Source organism: Talpa europaea (assembly GCF_964194135.1).
Source record: "Talpa europaea genome assembly, chromosome: 1".
Lineage (NCBI taxonomy): Eukaryota > Metazoa > Chordata > Mammalia > Eulipotyphla > Talpidae > Talpa > Talpa europaea.
Window position 1 is genome coordinate 135,474,625 of NC_140073.1, and position 19,111 is coordinate 135,493,735.

The 19,111-nt window shown below is 38.0% G+C and overlaps 1 protein-coding gene across 1 annotated transcript in view; it reads left to right on the forward strand.

Annotated features, from left to right (window-relative positions):
* Positions 1–4,020: 4,020 nt before the first annotated feature.
* The window catches only part of CPO (carboxypeptidase O), a gene marked incomplete at both ends in the record, with an annotated part of 28,358 nt that continues 13,267 nt past the window's right edge, over positions 4,021–19,111 (forward strand). The window contains 3 exons of the mRNA XM_084259592.1: positions 4,021–4,085; positions 15,575–15,668; positions 17,051–17,152. Of these exons, the coding sequence (XP_084115718.1) occupies positions 4,021–4,085; positions 15,575–15,668; positions 17,051–17,152 (261 nt within the window). The remainder of the gene's footprint in view (positions 4,086–15,574; positions 15,669–17,050; positions 17,153–19,111) is intronic.

The window sequence follows — 19,111 nt, forward strand, 5'->3', positions numbered from 1 at the left end:
TATGGAAGAAATATGAGCTCCCCTGGGGACCACTTCAGTCTCTTTGATCTCTCCCTCCACCCTCTTAGCAACCTCCTCCACACACACACATCCCCTCAAAAGCACTCCCCACACTTGCCGGGAATATTTTTATTCCCTATTCCTTTCTCTTCCCCTGATGATCAACACAGACGATATGTTAGCACAAGGGACAGTAAAAAGATTGAGGACCCTCCTCATAGTACTGTGGATATATTACACAAGGCAAGAAACTGTGAGAGAGAAAACATTAAAAAAAAAAAAAACTAATGAGAATGGTATGTTACTTAGCTAGCATGTGATTTTCTGTACTTTGCTGGCTGTGTTTTGGAAGCATGTTAAGTCCTGGCCGTGAAATATTACCCCTATTCGTCTTTGTGTCTGCACCTAATTACCCATGAAGTCCAGAAAGATCCCTATGGCTGAAGTCCAGTCTTATTCACTATTTTCACTTGTTTTGGAATCCATTTGGTATGTTGGCGGGATCATCTGAGAAACAGTTGCTTAGATGGGGTGAGATGTGGAAGAGATTTAAAAGGGTAATATTTGTGAAAAATAAAAGGAAGCAGAAGTAGAGGAGAGCCTTTAGACCATGATGCTGGGCTGACTCCTATGAGGGCAGGGGAAGAACGGAGGATGAAATAGAGTGCAGTGCAGTTCCAAGAAGCGTGCTTGTCGAGGGAACTTGAAAAGGTACAAGGACTTTTGTATCACTTCTGTGCTCCATTCTTGGGCAGGGGATGTCCAGGTAGCACTTAATTTTAGCCTAAGTATTGAGTCAGAACCTGAAGGCACCTATAGTCAGAGATTGGCAACAATTTCTCTTTTGAAAGTAGATCTTATTGGGGACACTCTGACAGTTGCCACTCTGGGCAAAGGAAAGCAGATGGTCATGGAAAACTAAGTGCTTAGTTGTATAGGTGAGAGGGTAGATCCTAGCCAGTGAATTTACGCCATGTGACAAGAACATGGATACAGATTCATGCATCCACCCATGGAGCCATGCACCCATGCACCCATGTGTCCATCCATCATCCATCCACACATCCACTCATTTATTGCCTTGGTTGATAGCAGCTATCTCTGAAGCTTCCGTCAGAACCTATCTTTGGTATTGCCTCGATACCATATCTACATATTGCTTTTTCTTCTTCTAACATAGTCTCTGAGTGACAACCAACCTGTGTCTCTACCCATTCTGCATCTATCACTGTTTATGACCATAAATCAACCTGTCAAGTCCTTTGCCACAGCTAGTTTCTGCCTGTCTGACATACCTCTTTCTTAAGTCTTACTGGTACTTTGCTCCACTGGATAGACTATAATTCATGTTCTGGCCCAATGACAGTGTTCCAGGCCTAAAAAGGACATGGCAAGTAATGAGGTTCATTGCACTGTCCTTAGCTTTGGGGTCAATGAGAACAGCTGGGGAGGAGCAGAGATGGTGAGCTGACTTGGCTCATATACCTTCCCATTCTTAAGTCGCTGAAACCATTTACCCTCAAGATAACCCCGACCTTTGCTTATACTATTTCATAGCCTTTCCCCAAACTATATAGCAACCATCCATGAGAAATCATTAGCATCATTTGGAAAGCACATGGTTGGAGATAGTGGAAATGACTAGGGGTTGGCAGGGAATAGAGGTTGATTTTTTAAACAAATATTTCTATCAATTAGAATTTAATCTTCCTCTAAATCCTTTCTTTCATCCTATTACTTCTTCTCTCAAAGAACATGGGTCTCACCAATTCCTATTTTTCCCCCTAGAACCATATTTTAGCAAGCCTTCTCTCTTGTATCTCATAGAACCACATGCATTTGCAGGCATTCCATCAAGTAGTTTAAAGAACATAAAACTTGCAGTAATATTTTTGGGAGTAAATTTTATTGTTATGGCTTTAAAACACAATCAAATGAAAACAAGAATTCCATTAGTAGTTGAATATTGTAATAATAGAGTTGAGAATAAATTTTACTGTTATAAGAACTATAAAATAGCAATAATAAAACACACTTTTATTGTGAATAAATTGTGTTGAGATGATTAACTAGAAAGCTATAAAACAATGATAAGGAATAATCTAATCACCAGGAAGGATATGATAATAATTTACCCTGGTTAGCAAAGAGTCCATGGTTCCAGTTCATTGGCTCTAAGTGCTCTAGGTTACGGCTTGTATTCCACAGAGCTGTAGAAAGACAAAGATAATCTTTGGCCAGTAGATTGGCAGGAGACCATATGTTACAGTGAAATTGGACATGGGGATTGAGCAAAGTGAGCAAAATCCAGTTGTCAGTGAGTGTTAGGAAAACCTTATGTAGTAAGGCCAAATAGCCTCACAATATATTTTTAAAAATTATTTGCAGGTTTTTACTAACCGTGTATGTTATATTTGAATGTACTTCCACATATTTATCTTTATTTATGCTCTTTTGCTTCAGAATAACAGCATGGAATTATATATTTATTGGGGGGAAAGTCTATTCTTGACTTGCTTTTTATTTAGATTACCCATGTATCCCTCTGCTCTGAGTCCTTCTTGGTCCCACACCAATTAGGAGGAGGATGGGGGAGAAAACACCCTTTTTTTCTGTGAAACTCACAGCTCCATTAAGACCTTTGCTTCAGTTAGGACCACAGAGGTGACGCCCTACCTGCATTCAGGAGAGGGAAAAAGTACTGTGGGTATTATTCTTTACCCTTTGTCCTCAACATCATGAAAATTTAAATTTAAGATTTCCAGGTGACATCATCCTAAGGCAATGAGGAAGATGGAAACAGTGAAGTGCTCTGTGAAGAGCCTGGGTGACCTGAGCTGATGGCACCTTCTTTATTCACTGCCTCCTCTCTCACTTCCCTTCCTTCTTTCACTAATTCCTGTCAGCCTTTGTCCCTACCACATGCTGACTGAAATTGCTCTTTTCAAGATCTCCAGGAGCTCCTATCCCACCTGCAGGGTATGATTGTGAGTTCTCAGTGTTCCTCTGACTCAACTTCTGAACACCTGACCCATTTTCTTCCTCATTTGCTTCAGGTACACAACTGTCTGTCAGTCTCCTACCTGCTTCTTTGACATTCCTTTCACATTTTTCATGGCTGGATTCTTTTTTTTTTTCTTAAAAAAAAAAAAGTTATTTTATTTATTTATGCATACAAGAGCTGGGATGTAGGCCAGAGGTGTGGAGCCTGAGAGGATTCACCAGAGACAGAGCGGGGAACAGAACAGGCAGATTGACTGAAATACACTGCTGAGGGGGGCAGCGGGCGAGACAGGAGAGGTCTGTTGTGCCATGTGGGGTAGCTCCCTGGCCAGGGATCAAACTCATGCTGCAATGTCTGCCAATAGATTCATAGTGCTTAGACTAACCCCTTGTGCCACCAGGGAAGCCCCTGGATTCTTCTCTTCAGTCAAGAAGACCTCTAAATGTTAGACTGACCCAAAATCCAGCCTTTGTTCTTTTTTTCCTGGTCTCTACTCACACTCTTCATGAGCTGCTTCATGTGCTTCAAACACTGTCTCCTACGCTGAATGGTTACAGATGCTTGCACCTTACTCCAGAGTCCTCTAGAGCACCAGCCTGCCATAGCCACTGCCCACTTGACAATCCCTGGGTATCTAATAAGCATTTCAAATATATCATTTATTATGTCTATCAGACCTGCATGATGGAAACAGTGTGAGGGAGCAGCTGGTCAGCCTGTGAGTACAGGTAATAGGGGGCCTTGCATAGAGAAGAAACTTCTTTCTGGAACAAAAGTTCATGTAAATTTGGTTTTAGAGCAGAAAAGAAAAATGGTAGTATTTTTCACTATTAAAAAAAGCTGTTTGAGGAAATGATAGGGTTAATGAAGGAACTGCTTGCATGTGCTTCAGCTGAGTTGTTCACTAACTGATTTATCTTGATTGTCAAAACCAACGCCTTGATGGATTGACAAGAGACATTTGGTCTGCTGGCCTGTGAGGGAAACTCAAGATTTTCTGCTCTCTCTGCAGAAGAATGAAACAGCTGCTTGGGATCTCTTACCTCTTCTGGGTGCTCGTTCTTGGGGGGCTAGGATATAGGTGAGTATGAAATGGGAGGAATGGTTGACGATCATAATATTCAATAACTGGAAAGATTTTCTCAACATCAATCAGCTTGATTTGTCCCTCTTTCTCCTATTCATACCACCATGAGATGAAAATAATAGAGATTGCTGAAGTTTTATCACTGAACATTAATATTCTTTTTTCTGTTTTTTTAAAGATTTATTTATTTATGCCTACAAGAACTGGGGTACAGGCCAGAGGTGCAGGGTGGGGGGTAGAAGATTCACCAGAGACAGAGTGGGGAGCAGAACAGGCAGATCTACTGAAATACAATACTGAGGGGCACAGCGGGCGAGACACGAGAGGTCTGCTGAGCCTTGTGGGTCACCTCCCTGGCCGGGAATCTAATTCATGTTGCAGAGGCTGCAGATAGCTTCACAGTGCTGTGCTTAACCTCTTGCACTGCCAGGGAGGCACTGAACATTAATAGTCTTTGAATAAATATCTAATAAGCATAGATAAGTACCAAAAGATATGCCATGCTTTGTGATTGAAAGGGGGAAATTATAATGAAAATTTTATATCCCTCTGTCACTTTCTCAATAAATCACATTATTTTAATTATAAGGAAAATATTTAGGATGTTTTACACTACCAGATAATTTCCCTAACAGAAAATTACTGCTGATGTTTTAGGGTGGATAGATAGAAAATTACATATAGAGTACTTTAGTAAAATTTTTTTTAGTTTATTATAGAAATTTTCCTATGACATTCATAATTCATTTAATATACTGCAGTTTCTAATAATTCCATCATTGTTACCCAATGGGGCATTTAGTTGCTTTCTACTTAGTCATTTTTGAAAATAATACCATGAGAAACATTTAACTATAATGTTTTTTATTTTCACAAATCTTTGTTTATTTCCCTAATGTAAATTACAAGAAGTGGAGTATTGGGTTGAAGTTAAAAAAAAGAATCTGTTACACATAGCCTTATTCCCATCTAAAAAACTTGTACCTGTTTACACTTTCAATAGCATATGAAGGCATTTTTTTAAATATTTGCCAATTTGACAAATGAAAAATAATAATGGTTCACTTACTTTACATTTTGTTGATTTCTAGTAAGGTTAACTATGATATATTGTTTATTGCTCATTTTAATAGTTTATAAATTGCCCATTCATGCCACTTACCCACTTTTGTATTCTTTTCCTATATGTAATGAATAATGCCATCTCTAAATATTTGATATATATGTATATATGTGTGTATGTGTGTGTGTCTGTATTTTAAAATCTTTGTCTATATATGTATGATGTAGTTTCCATTTAAAGTGCGTTTTCTTATGTTCATGCATAGCTCATTATTTTGCTCATTTGGCATATTGCATCAAATGTGGGGCTATAATCAGGGTTTCCTTTTCTGCTTCATAGCTGCGAATGTGGCAATGAATTTGCTCTCACAACAGAGCATTTACTCTGATTTTTGTCCCCAACTTGTGACCTGAATTTGTCCCTTAGCTTCACAGTCTGACTTCAAATATATAAAGACAGTTGAGGATTCATATGATGCCCAAACCTTGTTTGGGCATAACCCATGTTTGCACCAGCTTACTTGTTTTCATACAGACCCTGGCTGCTCTCTCCATCCAAAAGGACACAGGCCTTTGATTGCAAACAAATTCAACTTGCTTGAAAATACCTTGAGCCTTAAAACTTCGCATCTTTTGACCTAGTATCCCTGCATCTGGAAATCTATACTGAGGAAATAAACAAAGTAGGGAAATATTTTAAGCATTGAGATATAGCCCTAACTATAATATACATATTATTTTAAATATTATAATATTTGGAAACAACCCAAGTGTTCCATGATAGGTTATGTAAATATATGACAGTTGTATATTATTCATCCACTAGAATAATTATTATGAAAAAAATCAATAGTTTGAGAAAAGAGATTTTATACTAAAATCTGCATTATTACAGAATACAAAATATAATAAAAAACTCAAAATATATAAAAGAAAAAATATGTACCCCATAGGCACCGCTATCTTTGTGATTTCCCTTCCTTCTTGCAATTATTCTTACTTTTGCAAATATTTTACTCGAACGATGCATAAAACTTTTCCTTAAAAAATTGATTTCTACACCCAAGTTAAATTATGGATGAAATCAGGCTCAGATAATAGGACAAAATGGCTGCCATCGACAGCAGCCCTACATGAATGCAGCCAAGGAAAACACTTCAAGTCTGCTAGTCCTGCTCCTTGTTATTTTCATTTTCAAAAATATTTACTGATATAAAATAATGTCTACTTTTATGACTTTTATCAACTCCAAACATAAGTTTGATAGCATTCACTATGTGTGATGTAAAGATAATCTAAAAAATAAGGTGAACAAAATTTACAAATTTGGTAATCTTCCTCTGGAGCATTTATTGAGGTGGTCTCTCACATATCTCACCTCCAATAAAAGTGCATGTCTGTGGAGTCATTCGGGATCTAGCAATATTAATCAAATGTCCTGAAAACGTTTAACCACTTGAGCCTGCTAATTCTTTTTCCTGGAAATATAGCTCAAGAAAATAGTTGGAAATAAGACATCAGTGTAAAAAAAATAATAACAATACAAAACACAACAAAGCAAAAACAGACAATTATAAACCAGAGATATACTACAGGGGAAGAGGAGGGAGAAGCATGAGAGGGAGGGAGGAACACGGGACTGTGGTGATGGTGCATGGGGCCTTGGAGAAGGAGATTCTATGGGGACTCAATTTGAGGGGGTGGTGGGAAGCAAATATTGTCTAAAAAAGTAAAAAATGATAAAATGTTAAAATAAAAATAATAATTTAAAAAAATAAATAATAAAAAAGAAATTAATAATAGTACACAGAGGAAAAAAAAAAAGAAAAAACGAACCTCGAAAAGTGTAAAAAGAAAAGAAATAATAGTACACAGAAAAAAAAAGAAAAGAAAATAGATTTATTGCATACATTCATTAACCTAAGAATTGTTTACAATTTAAAAAAGAAAAAACTTTAATATTCAGTATATACAGCAATATTTAAATACATGATGCTATGTAACATATATGTACTGTCAAAGATTAGGCAGTCATTAAAAATAACAAAAGGAGTTGCCATTGGTTTGAGGAAATGTCCCCAGTAGAATATAGAATACAAAGAGTAAATGCAAAATTATATACAGATATAATTTGAACAACGCTTAAGAAAAGACCATGGACAGATAAGAGGCTGGTGAGAAATTTGCCAACATATCAACAGTGGTTGTTAACACAGGAAGGTGGGATTAGTGAGAATGAGTCTTATTTTCCTTTTCTGTTTGTCTGCTCTTCATGCCTTCTAAATTTTCTGTTAGTAAATGTTAATTTTGTAAGCAGGAAAACAAAGTTGAAAATGCTTTATCATCATGAAATATTCATATAACTTTTTCACTAAGTATTTAAATACACAATTTGCCTCAATATTCATTAGTATTTTTTGCCACTTTATACATTCTAGTCAAAATTCTACCAGACATCTTTGATCTGCAGTATTTATTAATAATCTGCCCCAAAAGATCATTTTCTCTGTTAAACATTCTTATTTGAAAAGAAAACACAACATACAATAATCTTCATGTCTGATTGGGTGAGATGAAACTAGTGATAATTTGGAGGATTAGCCAGCTTTTCCTTCTCTCTCTACATGTATTATTCATCACCCAAGAAATTGCCTAGAAACAGGGTACCTACTGCCTTTTGTAAGTAGATGGTTTAAACCTTTCCTGAACTAAGTATTTGGTTTTCTAAGGCTTAAGTATTGTGCTTAATTTTGTGTAAAAATGATAAGCACTTTTAAGATCAGGGGTTTTCACTCAAATCCCATAAGGTTCACTTTTTTTTTGCAAATTGCATGGACCCAGTCTTTCAGTGCCTGGTTTAGGAGGCAGTATACTCACGTATTTTGCAGCCATTAGCAGGAGGAGAGCCGCATGTTGGTGCTTATGGTGTTCAGTTACATTTATTTATTTATTTATTTTTGGAAAGTTTTATTTATTTATTTATACATACAAGCACTGGGTACAGTCAGAACCGCGGGAGGGTGAGAGAATTCACCAGAGCCAGAGCGGGGAGCAGAGCAGGCAGAAGGACCGAAGTACACTGCTGAGGGGAGCAGCGGGCGGCAGGAGAGGTCTGCGCGCCATGTGGGACCCTCCTCTGGTGGCCGGGAAGCAACCGGGGATTGAACCGGCGGTGCAGGGGCTGCGGGCAGCTTCACAACCCAGCGCTCAACCGCTGCGCCACCGGGGAGGCCCTTCAGTTACCTTTAATTTATTTCCTGAAATAATTTTCAGGAAATTTTCAGGGAATACCAACCCAACTGAAACAACAATTCCCCAGGTGCCAGTCCTGCTGTTTTGTGTACTGAGTTTCCTGCCCCACGGAGCAGATAGCTGTGATAAAGAAAGACTCATCCAGGAGCTCAGCTGTGTGAAGCAAGGAACAGATTCTCTGAACAGCCGCCATTCCTGGCCCAGTGCTGCTGTGAAAGCATCTTCAATAATCTCACTTCCTGGCAGGACACCGCGGGCAGGACAGCCAGTTTGAGGGGTGAGGAAGAAGGCAGCCACCAAAAAGATAGCCTTCTCTTGCTTCATTCCCTGTCCTCTGCATTCTGAAAGAGCACTAAAATTATTTTTTTTAATGACTTGGCCATGCTGATACTTATTTTGCTCTATAGTCCAAATCAGAGGGAGTTTTTAAAATTTGACTAATAACAATTATATGCTCATTTTCTGGAGTGTAATAAAATCTAATTTTCCCTATGCAACAATACATTTTAAAAAAAGACAGCAACCTGGAATTTTAGTGTTTAACTTTAGGATTGTTGTTAGAATTAAATATGTATACACATACATGTATATATGTATGTTAGGGGTATGTGAGTGTACACACACACACACACACAGAGCAGGTCCTCAACAACTTTTCATTTGAGGTCATTTCATTTTCATGTTGATGAGAGGAAAACAATCCCAGACAGTGATGTTATCGAAGACTGACTTTCCTTATACCTCTTTTCACTTAAAGTTTCAGATTCTAAGAGCCTATCAGTGATGTGCACTGAGGACTTAGAGCATAAATCAAGACCTGAGAACAGTGCTGGCTGGCATGCGTAACTGTTAGTTGTTATTACTGTCTATGCTTGGTTCAGGATTCCCCTTTACCTGCCCTCAAAACACTTAGTGCACCATTTAAGCAGCAGTTAACCAGGCACTAATTTATCACACCTCATGCCTTATTATTTAATGACTAAGAGATTTTGTTTTTCATGTATCTATATCTTAATCCCTTAAATAATTTAAATTCTGTAAGAAAGAAATTTTCTTTATTTTTTAAAAAAAAGATTTTTAAAAATTTATTTATGCATACAAGAGCTGGGGTGTAGGCCAGAGGTGTGGGGGATGGGGGGAGTGAGATGATTCACCAGAGACAGAGTGGGGAGCAGAACAGACAGATCTACTGAAATACACTGCAGAGGGGAGCAGTGAACGAGACAGGAGAGGTCTGTACCATGCGGGTCACCTCCCTGGTGGGCCAGAGAATCAAACTCATGCTGTAATGGCTGGTGATAGCTTGATAGCGTGATAGCTTGATAGTTTGATAGCGGTGTTTTTAACCTCTGTGCCACCAGGGAGGTCCCAGAAATCTACCTTTCTGTTGCCACTATCTATTATTATTTTTGCATAGAGTACCAACTATTGGTTTATTGAATGGATTAAATAAGATGATATGAGTGCTTTGACCAGTAGCTACCTAACATATAGGACTCAATAAAAATGAAATAGCGTTATTATATAGATAGATAAATATGCTGGTTATCTAATAAAGACATGAAATGTATATATTCATATGTAGATTGTAGAAATTTATATGCAGATTGAATTTTATGAGTTTTAAATACACCGGGGGATGTACATATTTTTTATAAAATGATGTTTTATAAATCAGTCATCCTCAAGATATTACTTGCACCAGTATATATTCTATATTGAAATTGCTCACTCTGAATTACTCTTGCTTATTAAAAAAAATTAAATGAATGATAAATATTAGAAACAAATCCCTGAATAGCATGGAGAAACATATTGCTCTTCAATGATTGCAATTTTAATAACATTTGCTTTCTCTAATCTTCTAAAATTAATTTTATTGTTTTAACTAATTATTTAGACAATCCAGTCTCATGAGATTTTCACTTGCAAAAGCCATTAAGGTAAAATTTATTCAACAATCTAAAAACATTTACAATTGTGAGGTCAAAGAGTTTCTATTAAGTTCTGTTAAGTTCAAATTAAGTTCAAATTATTGACATTAATAATAATGAAAAAGAATAAATGTATCTGTTTAAAGTCCTGGAATTTTTGGGCCTCCCCGGTGGCACAGCGGTTGAGCGCTGGGTTGCGAAGCTGCCCGCGGCCTCTGCGGCGCCGGTTCGATCCCCGGCTGGCTGCCCGAGGCCTCTGCGGCACCGGTTCGATCCCCGGCTGCTCCCCGGCCACCGGAGGAGGGTCCCACATGGCGCGCAGACCTCTCCTGCCGCCCGCTGCTCCCCTCAGCAGTGTACTTCGGTCCTTCTGCCTGCTCTGTTCCCCACTCTGGCTCTGGTGAATTCTCTCACCCTCTCGCGCTTCTGACTGTACCCAGTGCATGTATAAACAAAACAAACAAACAAATAAATAAAAAATAAATAAAATAAAGTCCTGGAATTTTTGCAGAGAAAATCGTTTCCATTACAGTTATGATTGAGGTCCATGTTACTGAATGAACCAGATTAAATAATTAAAATTTCTTCAATCCAGTTAATAGAGTTATGTATATGAATGGAACTTGAATTTTAATTAACTATCAAAATATTTTGTAGTTTGGTACTGTCTGAAGACATACCAGTTAGATGGTTAAATTATTCTTCATACAATTTTTATTATTTTTAATATCTTTGCAGCTAAATAGTGTTTTCTCTTTGCTTTGTTTTGCACTATTACTGTGTGTTAACATTTATTAAGCATTGATTAGGTGTCAGAAATTGTATTCCATATTAAGCATGAATTAAGTATTATTCCCACTTACAGATAAGGAAATGAAGACTCAGGGAAAGAAAAGATATTATGCCATAAATGTCCAGGGAAAAGTTGTGGGAAAATAGATAAAAGTTATTGAAACGTTTGCTTATTAGATCTGTTACGCACTGCCATGCAATGTAGCATCACAAGCCAAAAGCTCACTTATCCAGGCCAAATCTCACATCCTAGTGTGATTAACATGGAAATTGCTCCATATTGTATTTGTTGGGTCAATGAATTATCAGTTAGCATGCTCTCATAAAGAAAATATAACCCCATTTCCTAAAAAACATTAAGCCTGTGTATGGCTTAGAGACAGAATACTGGCTGTATGACTTACTAGTACTAAAACTATTTGCAAGTTACTTAAATTTTCTTGGCCTTAGTTACCTTATTTGTACAACGTGGCTGATAATACTTCACAGAGTTCTAAGGAGAGTAAATTATATAAAATACATGAATGTGTTACAGAATTTGGCATAGAAGAGGCACTGAATAGTTTTATTAAACCATTTGTTAAGATAAACCACAGACAATCTGAATAGGGCCATATCTATTAAAAATTTAATCTATAATTAATAATCTTTCAGAACCAAATATACCAGGTCCAGAAGGACTCACTGGTAATTTCCTCCAAACATTTAAGGAAAAAATTATGCCCATTATTTTCCAGAATATAGAAGCAGAGGGAATACTTTCTAACTCATCTATGAAGACAGTATTAACCCAATACCAAAACCAAAGACATTATATAAAAAGAGCAATATATATCAAGAACATACATGTAAAAACTCACAAGCAACTATTAGCAAATTGAATCCAACTATGTATAAAAAGAATTATATACCATATAACCAATTGATATATACCCAAGGTATGCAAGGCGGGATTCACAGTCAATAATCAATTAATGTAATCAATCACATCATTAGGCTTAAAATGGAAAAAAAAAACCACATGATCATTGATATAGAAAAAGCTTTTTACAAAATTCTATGCACATTTAGTAAATTAGGAATAGAGGGGCATTTCCTCAACTTCATAAAGAAAAACTGTAGGAAACTACAACTAAAACCTTAGTTACTGGTGAGAAATTAAAAGCTTTTCTGCTAAGATCGTTAACAAGGTAAGGACATTCACTTTCACCACTGCTTTTGAAGTCCTAGCTAGTACCATAGGAAAGGTATTGGAAATGAAAGGCAAACAGATTGGGAAGGAAAAAATTAAACTGATTTTGTTCACTGATGACATGCTCATTTATACAGAAAATTTGAAAGAAATGACAATAATGGAAACCAAAAAATAAGCAATTATAGCAAAGTTGAACATATTAGGCTAATGTGCAAAAGTCAATCACTTGTCTATAATAGTAATAAACATGTGGGATTTAAAATTTTAACCACATTATCACTTATACCATTGCCCCCAAAAATGAAATGCTTATACATATGTATAAGATCTATATGAGGAAACAACAAAACTCTAATGACATAAGTCAAATAAGAACAAAGTAAATGAAGAGATTGTCCATATTCATGGATAAGAAGACACAAATTTGACCTATAATTCAACACAATCCCAATCAAAATTCTAGCAAGTTATTTTGTGGATATTGATAAACTATTTCTAAATTTTATATGGAGGAGCAAAATGTACAGAATAACCAACATAATACTACAGGAGGACAAAGTCAGAGAACTGATGCTATTCAACCTCAAGACTTACTATAAAACTACTTGATTACACAGTGTGGTATTGGTGAAAAAAAAAAAGACAGATTAATATAGACTAGAACACAGTGTATGGAAATAGACCCATACATATAATCAATTGATCTTTGAATATAAGAAAGACAATACAACTAGCAAAATACTACTTTCAACAAATGGTGATGAAACAACCAGATATCAACACACAAAAAATGTGAATCCAGATACTGACCTTACAGTCTTAACTCAAAATGGATTATAAACCTAAATGTAAAATACAAAACTATAGCCTCTCCCCAGGAAATAATAGATGAGGAAACTTAGATGACTCTGACTATGCTGATGACTTTTTAAATGCAACACCAAAAGCACATTCCATGAAAGAAATAAATGACCACTTGAACTTCATTAAAATTAAAAACCAACTAAAAAATACAGTGTTTAGACAATGGGAAGACAAACTACAAACTGGGATAAAACATTTGTGAAAGGCATCTGATAAAGGTCTGTTATGCAAAATATACAAAGAGTCCTTAAAACTCAACATTAAGAAAAGAAACTAGTTGATCTAGGAATGAATAAAAGATCTAAATAGACACTTTACCAAAGAAGATATATTGGTGGCAAGTTAGCATGTGAAAGATGTTCAACATCTTATGTCATTAAGAAATTGCAAATTAAACCAATGAGATACCTATAAGAATGGCAAAAATCCAGAACACTGACAACACCAAATGCTGACAAGGATGTGGAGCAACAGAAACTGTCATACATTACTGGTGGGGATGCAAAATGGTATCATAAATCTGATACACTCTTACCATAGGAACTAGCAATCATACTTCTTGGTATTTGCCCAAATGAATTGAATACTTAAGTCCATGCAAGTCCCTGCATGTAAATGTTCATAGCAGTTTTAATCATACTTGGAAACACCCAAGATATCCTTTAGAAGGTAAATGGACAAATAAACTGCTTCTAGACAACAGGACAGTATATGACATTAATAGGAAATGCACTATTATGCCATGTAAAGATGTGGAGGAAGTATAAGTGAAAGAAACCAAACTGAATAGGCTAACTTGTGTGTAATTCTAGCCATGTGACATTCTTGAAAAGATAAAATAATTGAGATTAAAAAAAACAACAACAGTGTTTGCCAGGGTATGTGGGGGAGGGAGGGATGAATAGGCAGATACCAGAGGATTTTTAGGGCAGTGATACTGTTCCATATGATACTACATTTGTCCATAATCATAGATAAATAACACCAAGTGACCCTTAATGCAGCTGTGGGCATGGGAAATAATGATATGTCAGTATGGGTGAAGTGATTGTAATGATGGTGTGGAATGTTGATAGTGGAAGAGGTTGTTGGGGGGGAGAGGGGGGGGATATGGGATTATATGAGAACTCTGTACTTTTTGTCTGATTTTGCTTTGAACCTAAAACTCGTCTAAATAAGTTTTATTTTAAAAAATATAAACCATTACTAAAGATGAGCTTTTTTATATACAGTTCAATGGGTAATTGCTGCACCTTCCCCTGCAGTGACCTTTAGGGCTAACCGGCCCTAGGTCCGGCTGGGCAACCAGCGTGCAGGGGAAGAACAGCAAAACCCTACATACCTGCTGCACCTCCCACCGCAGTGATCTTTAGGAATGGCTTTCGCCACGGTCCCTAGATCTGGCTGGGCAACCAGCGGTCGGTGGGAGAACAGCCTGAAGCAGAGAAAGTGCAGAGGCAGTTCCCTGATAAGGCAGAAGCTTATCAAAAGACAATGACCACCAAGAACCACTACAAGAATGCTAAAAATCTTATCCGTCTTCCTAGAACTACAAACTTTAATCCCTTATCTGTCTTTCTAAACTTCCTCCTTTCTTCTATAATGGTCATTGCTTGTTATGTAGATCACCTCCCTGATAGTGATAGACTGAGCCAGCGAGCAAGCTAATTTCTTTGATATTCATTCCTGTGCTTTTAGAAAACATATATATACTAGTCACAAACTTAAAGGAAATTACACTCAGATTTTCACTCTTGAAGTGTGTCTGTTTGTCATTTCTTTCTCCGACTCCCTGACCACCCTGCACGCTTCTCTCAACCCTGAGGTGGCCTCATCGTCTACTGCTGAGCTGGTCTGTGGCAGGTAATAATGCAGGTTCTTCAGTCAGACTGCCAGGCTTTAAATCCCAGTAACACTTTCTCTATGACTTAATAGCTTCATCTCTGAAATGGGGATAATAAGATACCTATTATCTTTACCTGTTATAAAATGGTGATACCTAGATCAGAGTTTTGAAGAGAAGTAAATGAGATTTAAATTGCCTAAACCAGTGAATGTCTCATAATTCATTTCAATTCAATAAATCTTAGCAGTTATTTCCTTTACAAATTTAAAAGCATTTGCATCTCCAACATCTCCCAGGCTGATCCTTACAATATCCTACAATTCTCCTTGCAAGACTGGCCTGACTGTCCTCATGGCCCATGAAAAAGCTGCAGGGCAGACACTCAGGGGTTTTTCAGGGTATTATGACTACTGAATCCCAGAGCCAGGACTTCAGAGCTGGCTTTCTTCCTCCAAATCCTACTTTTCCCATCAATTTTCCAACCCTCATGATATCTTGGTTGCGTCACTACTTTCTGCCTGACTGTCTTCCTTTTCAGATCCCTAGCACAACCTGGACCAGAGGTTGTGGAGACAGCGAGTCCATGGAGCCTGGAGACCTATCAGTATAACAGATACCACCCCATGGGGGAGGTGAGCAGGGCACGGGGTGGGAGGCCCTGGCAGTCACTGGTGCTTCAGGATGGACGGGTGGTTCGCTGGTGATACCCACAGACTGGAGGGGTTCAAAACAAGAGATTGAGATTTGCCGGTGCACTGAGTTTGATAGACTCACCTTTCACGTCATTCATCCTACAAATCCTGTGATATCTAATAAAAAGATAAATTAATGACAAAAAAGGGGAAAAGTACATTCTAACCTATTTTGCTCTTGTGAACGTGAACAAAATTAAAGCTGACTCTTATTCAAACCCTTGGTTGGTTTAAGCAGGGCAGAGTCCATGTATGTCTGGGCTCAGGACAGAGAAGGAAGAAGCCTTTTTGAAGCAGATAGAGTTGAAAATATGGCATTTTCCATAGGATGTCAGGAACACAGGCAATGGTTTTTAAGAGAGAAACCTTTTTTCGAAGAAATATTTGTATTTTTACCAAAATAAATTTGGTGGTTTCTAAAACTAGACACAGTAAAAAAAAAAAAAATTAACTACTATATATGCATATATGTGGGGTGTGTATGTGTGTGTGACATTATGCAAAACCTTTTTTGAGTATAAATTTTAAAAATGGAATTGCTGGGTTAAAGAATATGCATATCTACATTTGGTATATAGATACACATTACCCTCCAGACAGACTTGAATCATTTGTTCTCAAAGTATTCAGGAATATCTTAATATTTCCCAAAAAATTTTCAAAGAGTGCAAGAAAGAATTGACACAAGAAAGAATTGAGTGTGGAAATTATCCAGTTACATCCCAATAATTATCTTAATATGCCATGTTTGTGAATTCTCTTATTCCATTCACTTTTATATAACTCCATCTTATTGGCTTGCACAGTGTAAGAATTGTAAGTAAATCAGCATCTACTTAGGTCTGCTCAGTTTAATCAAAATGATTAACTTGTGTTTGACTCAGAAATTTCTGAGGGCATGTTGGCATATTCTATGAAGGGCACATCCAGCTCTTTAATCTGTAATCATGGACATTAGCAAAGGGTATTTTTGGTATCCAAGACTTAAGAAGATTCTGCAAAATAATCCTGAAAATTCTGACTTGATTGGGGCCCACATGGAAGTCCAGTGACCGTTTGAAAGATCTGTTTTTGTAAAATTGTTAAATATCAGTAAGAGTTTGATCTGTGAAGTTCAACAGGGACTTGGTGGCAAAGTAGATCTTTAAAGAAAATGGGAGCAGGACAATAATAATTTATTGGTTTCAACTCCGAGTTCATTTCACATAGAGTTATTGCCATATCTATAGAGGAGAGTCCAGAGTGCAGTATCATAAGAAGACGCAATTATCTTAATTAGAGGCAAGCAACAATCTTCTTATTGTCCTCTCTGGTTGTTACAGATCTATCAGTGGATGAGCCAGATAGCTGAGAAGTACAAGGACGTGGTAACTCAGCATTACCTTGGGATGACTTATGAGATGCGGCCCATGTATTATTTTAAGGTGAGTGAGAAGGCTGAGTATGATCCTACTCGGCAAGGAGTGCTCCTGGCCCACCCACAGGTTTTATTCACTGCTTAGGGGCTCTTGTTCAGAAAAGTGGACAAGCTTAAAAGAAGCAGTGCAGGAAGGCTTTCCCTTTTGCACCCCAAAATAGCCTTTTAAAATGCAAAATTTGTGAAGGCTTTTACACCTTAATAATCTGGATGGAATCCACTTCTGGAGTAAAGAGAATTAGGAATGGTTGGGTAAGACCAAGGGCCTAGGACTTAAAAAGAGTATGGCCCAGAAGTAGAACAGCTTATTCCTTTGCTTTCTTCATGCTGGGGCTCCCTCGTCCCAACTCAGGCTGGGGGCCTTAGCATTGTGGGTGGTGGCTGGTCAGGACCTTGCACTTTCTAGGTGAGTGGTTTTCACTCTGAAGTTCTTGGGCCTCACGTGCTCCCACCAAGCTGGGAAAGAAAGAGCAGCATGACGGAAACTCTCCCACTCATGCATCAACTGGACTCACTTCACTTTCATGTGTATTTTGGGCTTTTTAAAAATGGTCCTTTTTATTTATTTATTTTTTAAAGATTTATTTATTTATGCATACAAGAACTGGGATACAGGCCAGAGGTGTAGAGGGTGAGAGGATTCACCAGAGACAGAGTGGGAAACAGATCAGGCAGACTAACTGAAATACCCTGCTGAGGGCAGCAGCGGGCGAGACAGGAGAGGTCTGCTGCACCATGTGGGTAGCTCCCTGGCTAGGGATTGAACTCATGCTGCAGTGGCTGCCGAGAGCTTCATAGGTTGTGTCTTAACCCCTTGTGTGACCAGGGTGGCCCTAAATTTGTTCTTTTTCAAAAAACATTTTTGGAAATAATAATCTTCAGCTTTGTTTCCTTTCATTTTACAGTTGAGGAAACAAAGACTTGGGCAAGTTCACACAGCAGCATAGCAGGGAGAGAACCTGGTCTCCAGGTTCTCCAGGTTCTCTTTTTGCATGTGACATGAATGGCCACTTTCCTCAGTGCCAGTCCTTTGGAGCCTTTGGTTCTGGACCAGTGATTTTCAATACTGGTTGCACATTAAAATCACCTGTGTGCTTCAAGAATTACTGATGCCTGGTTCCCACCGACAAGAATTCTGACCTAATTGTTCCAGAAGGGACTGGGCATGCTTTGGAAGCTCCAGTGTGTAGCTAGGATGCACAACCACTGCACAAAGGCAGTGGTTTTCGAAGGTGGTCTCTGTACCAGCAGCATCTTCATCACCTGAATATTGTTAGAAATGCATGTGAAGGGGGTAGCTCTCTGGTGGCGCAGGGGTTAAAGACAGAGCTATCAAGCTATCTGCAGCCATTTCAGCACAAGTTCGATCCCCGGCCAGCCAGAGAACAACCCACATGGGTGCAGCAGACCTCTCCTGACTCGCCTGCTGCTCCCCTCAGCAGTGTACTTCAGTCAATCTGCTGGTTCTGTTTCACTCTGTCTCTGGTGAATCCTCTCACCTCCCACTCCTCTGGCCTATACCCCAGTTCTTTTATGCATATATAAATAAATCTTTAAAAAAAGAAAAAGAAAACACATATTCTTGGGTTGTACTGCAGATCTACTGAGTCAGAAACTCCGGGGTAGGGCTCAGTTATGTGTGTTTTAACAAGACCTCCTCCAGGAGATTTGGAAGTACATTTAAGTTTTAGAGCCTCCATGCATGTCTAACAAGTGCCAGGTGATGCAGGGGATACAGGCACCACTGGCCAGGAGCCGATCTGCCATGAACACTGCCGAAGCAACTGGGCTTCGAAACAAGTCTTACTTGCATCACTCAGCTCACTGCCCTTTTACCACTTCCTGTAGACATCTGTATTGACAAGGAATAGCTCCAGACTTGAGAGTTATCTACAACTATAAAAAATGTATTGTCTCTAGAATAGAATTCACCTACTTTTATGGTTTTCCATAGAGCGATAAACTC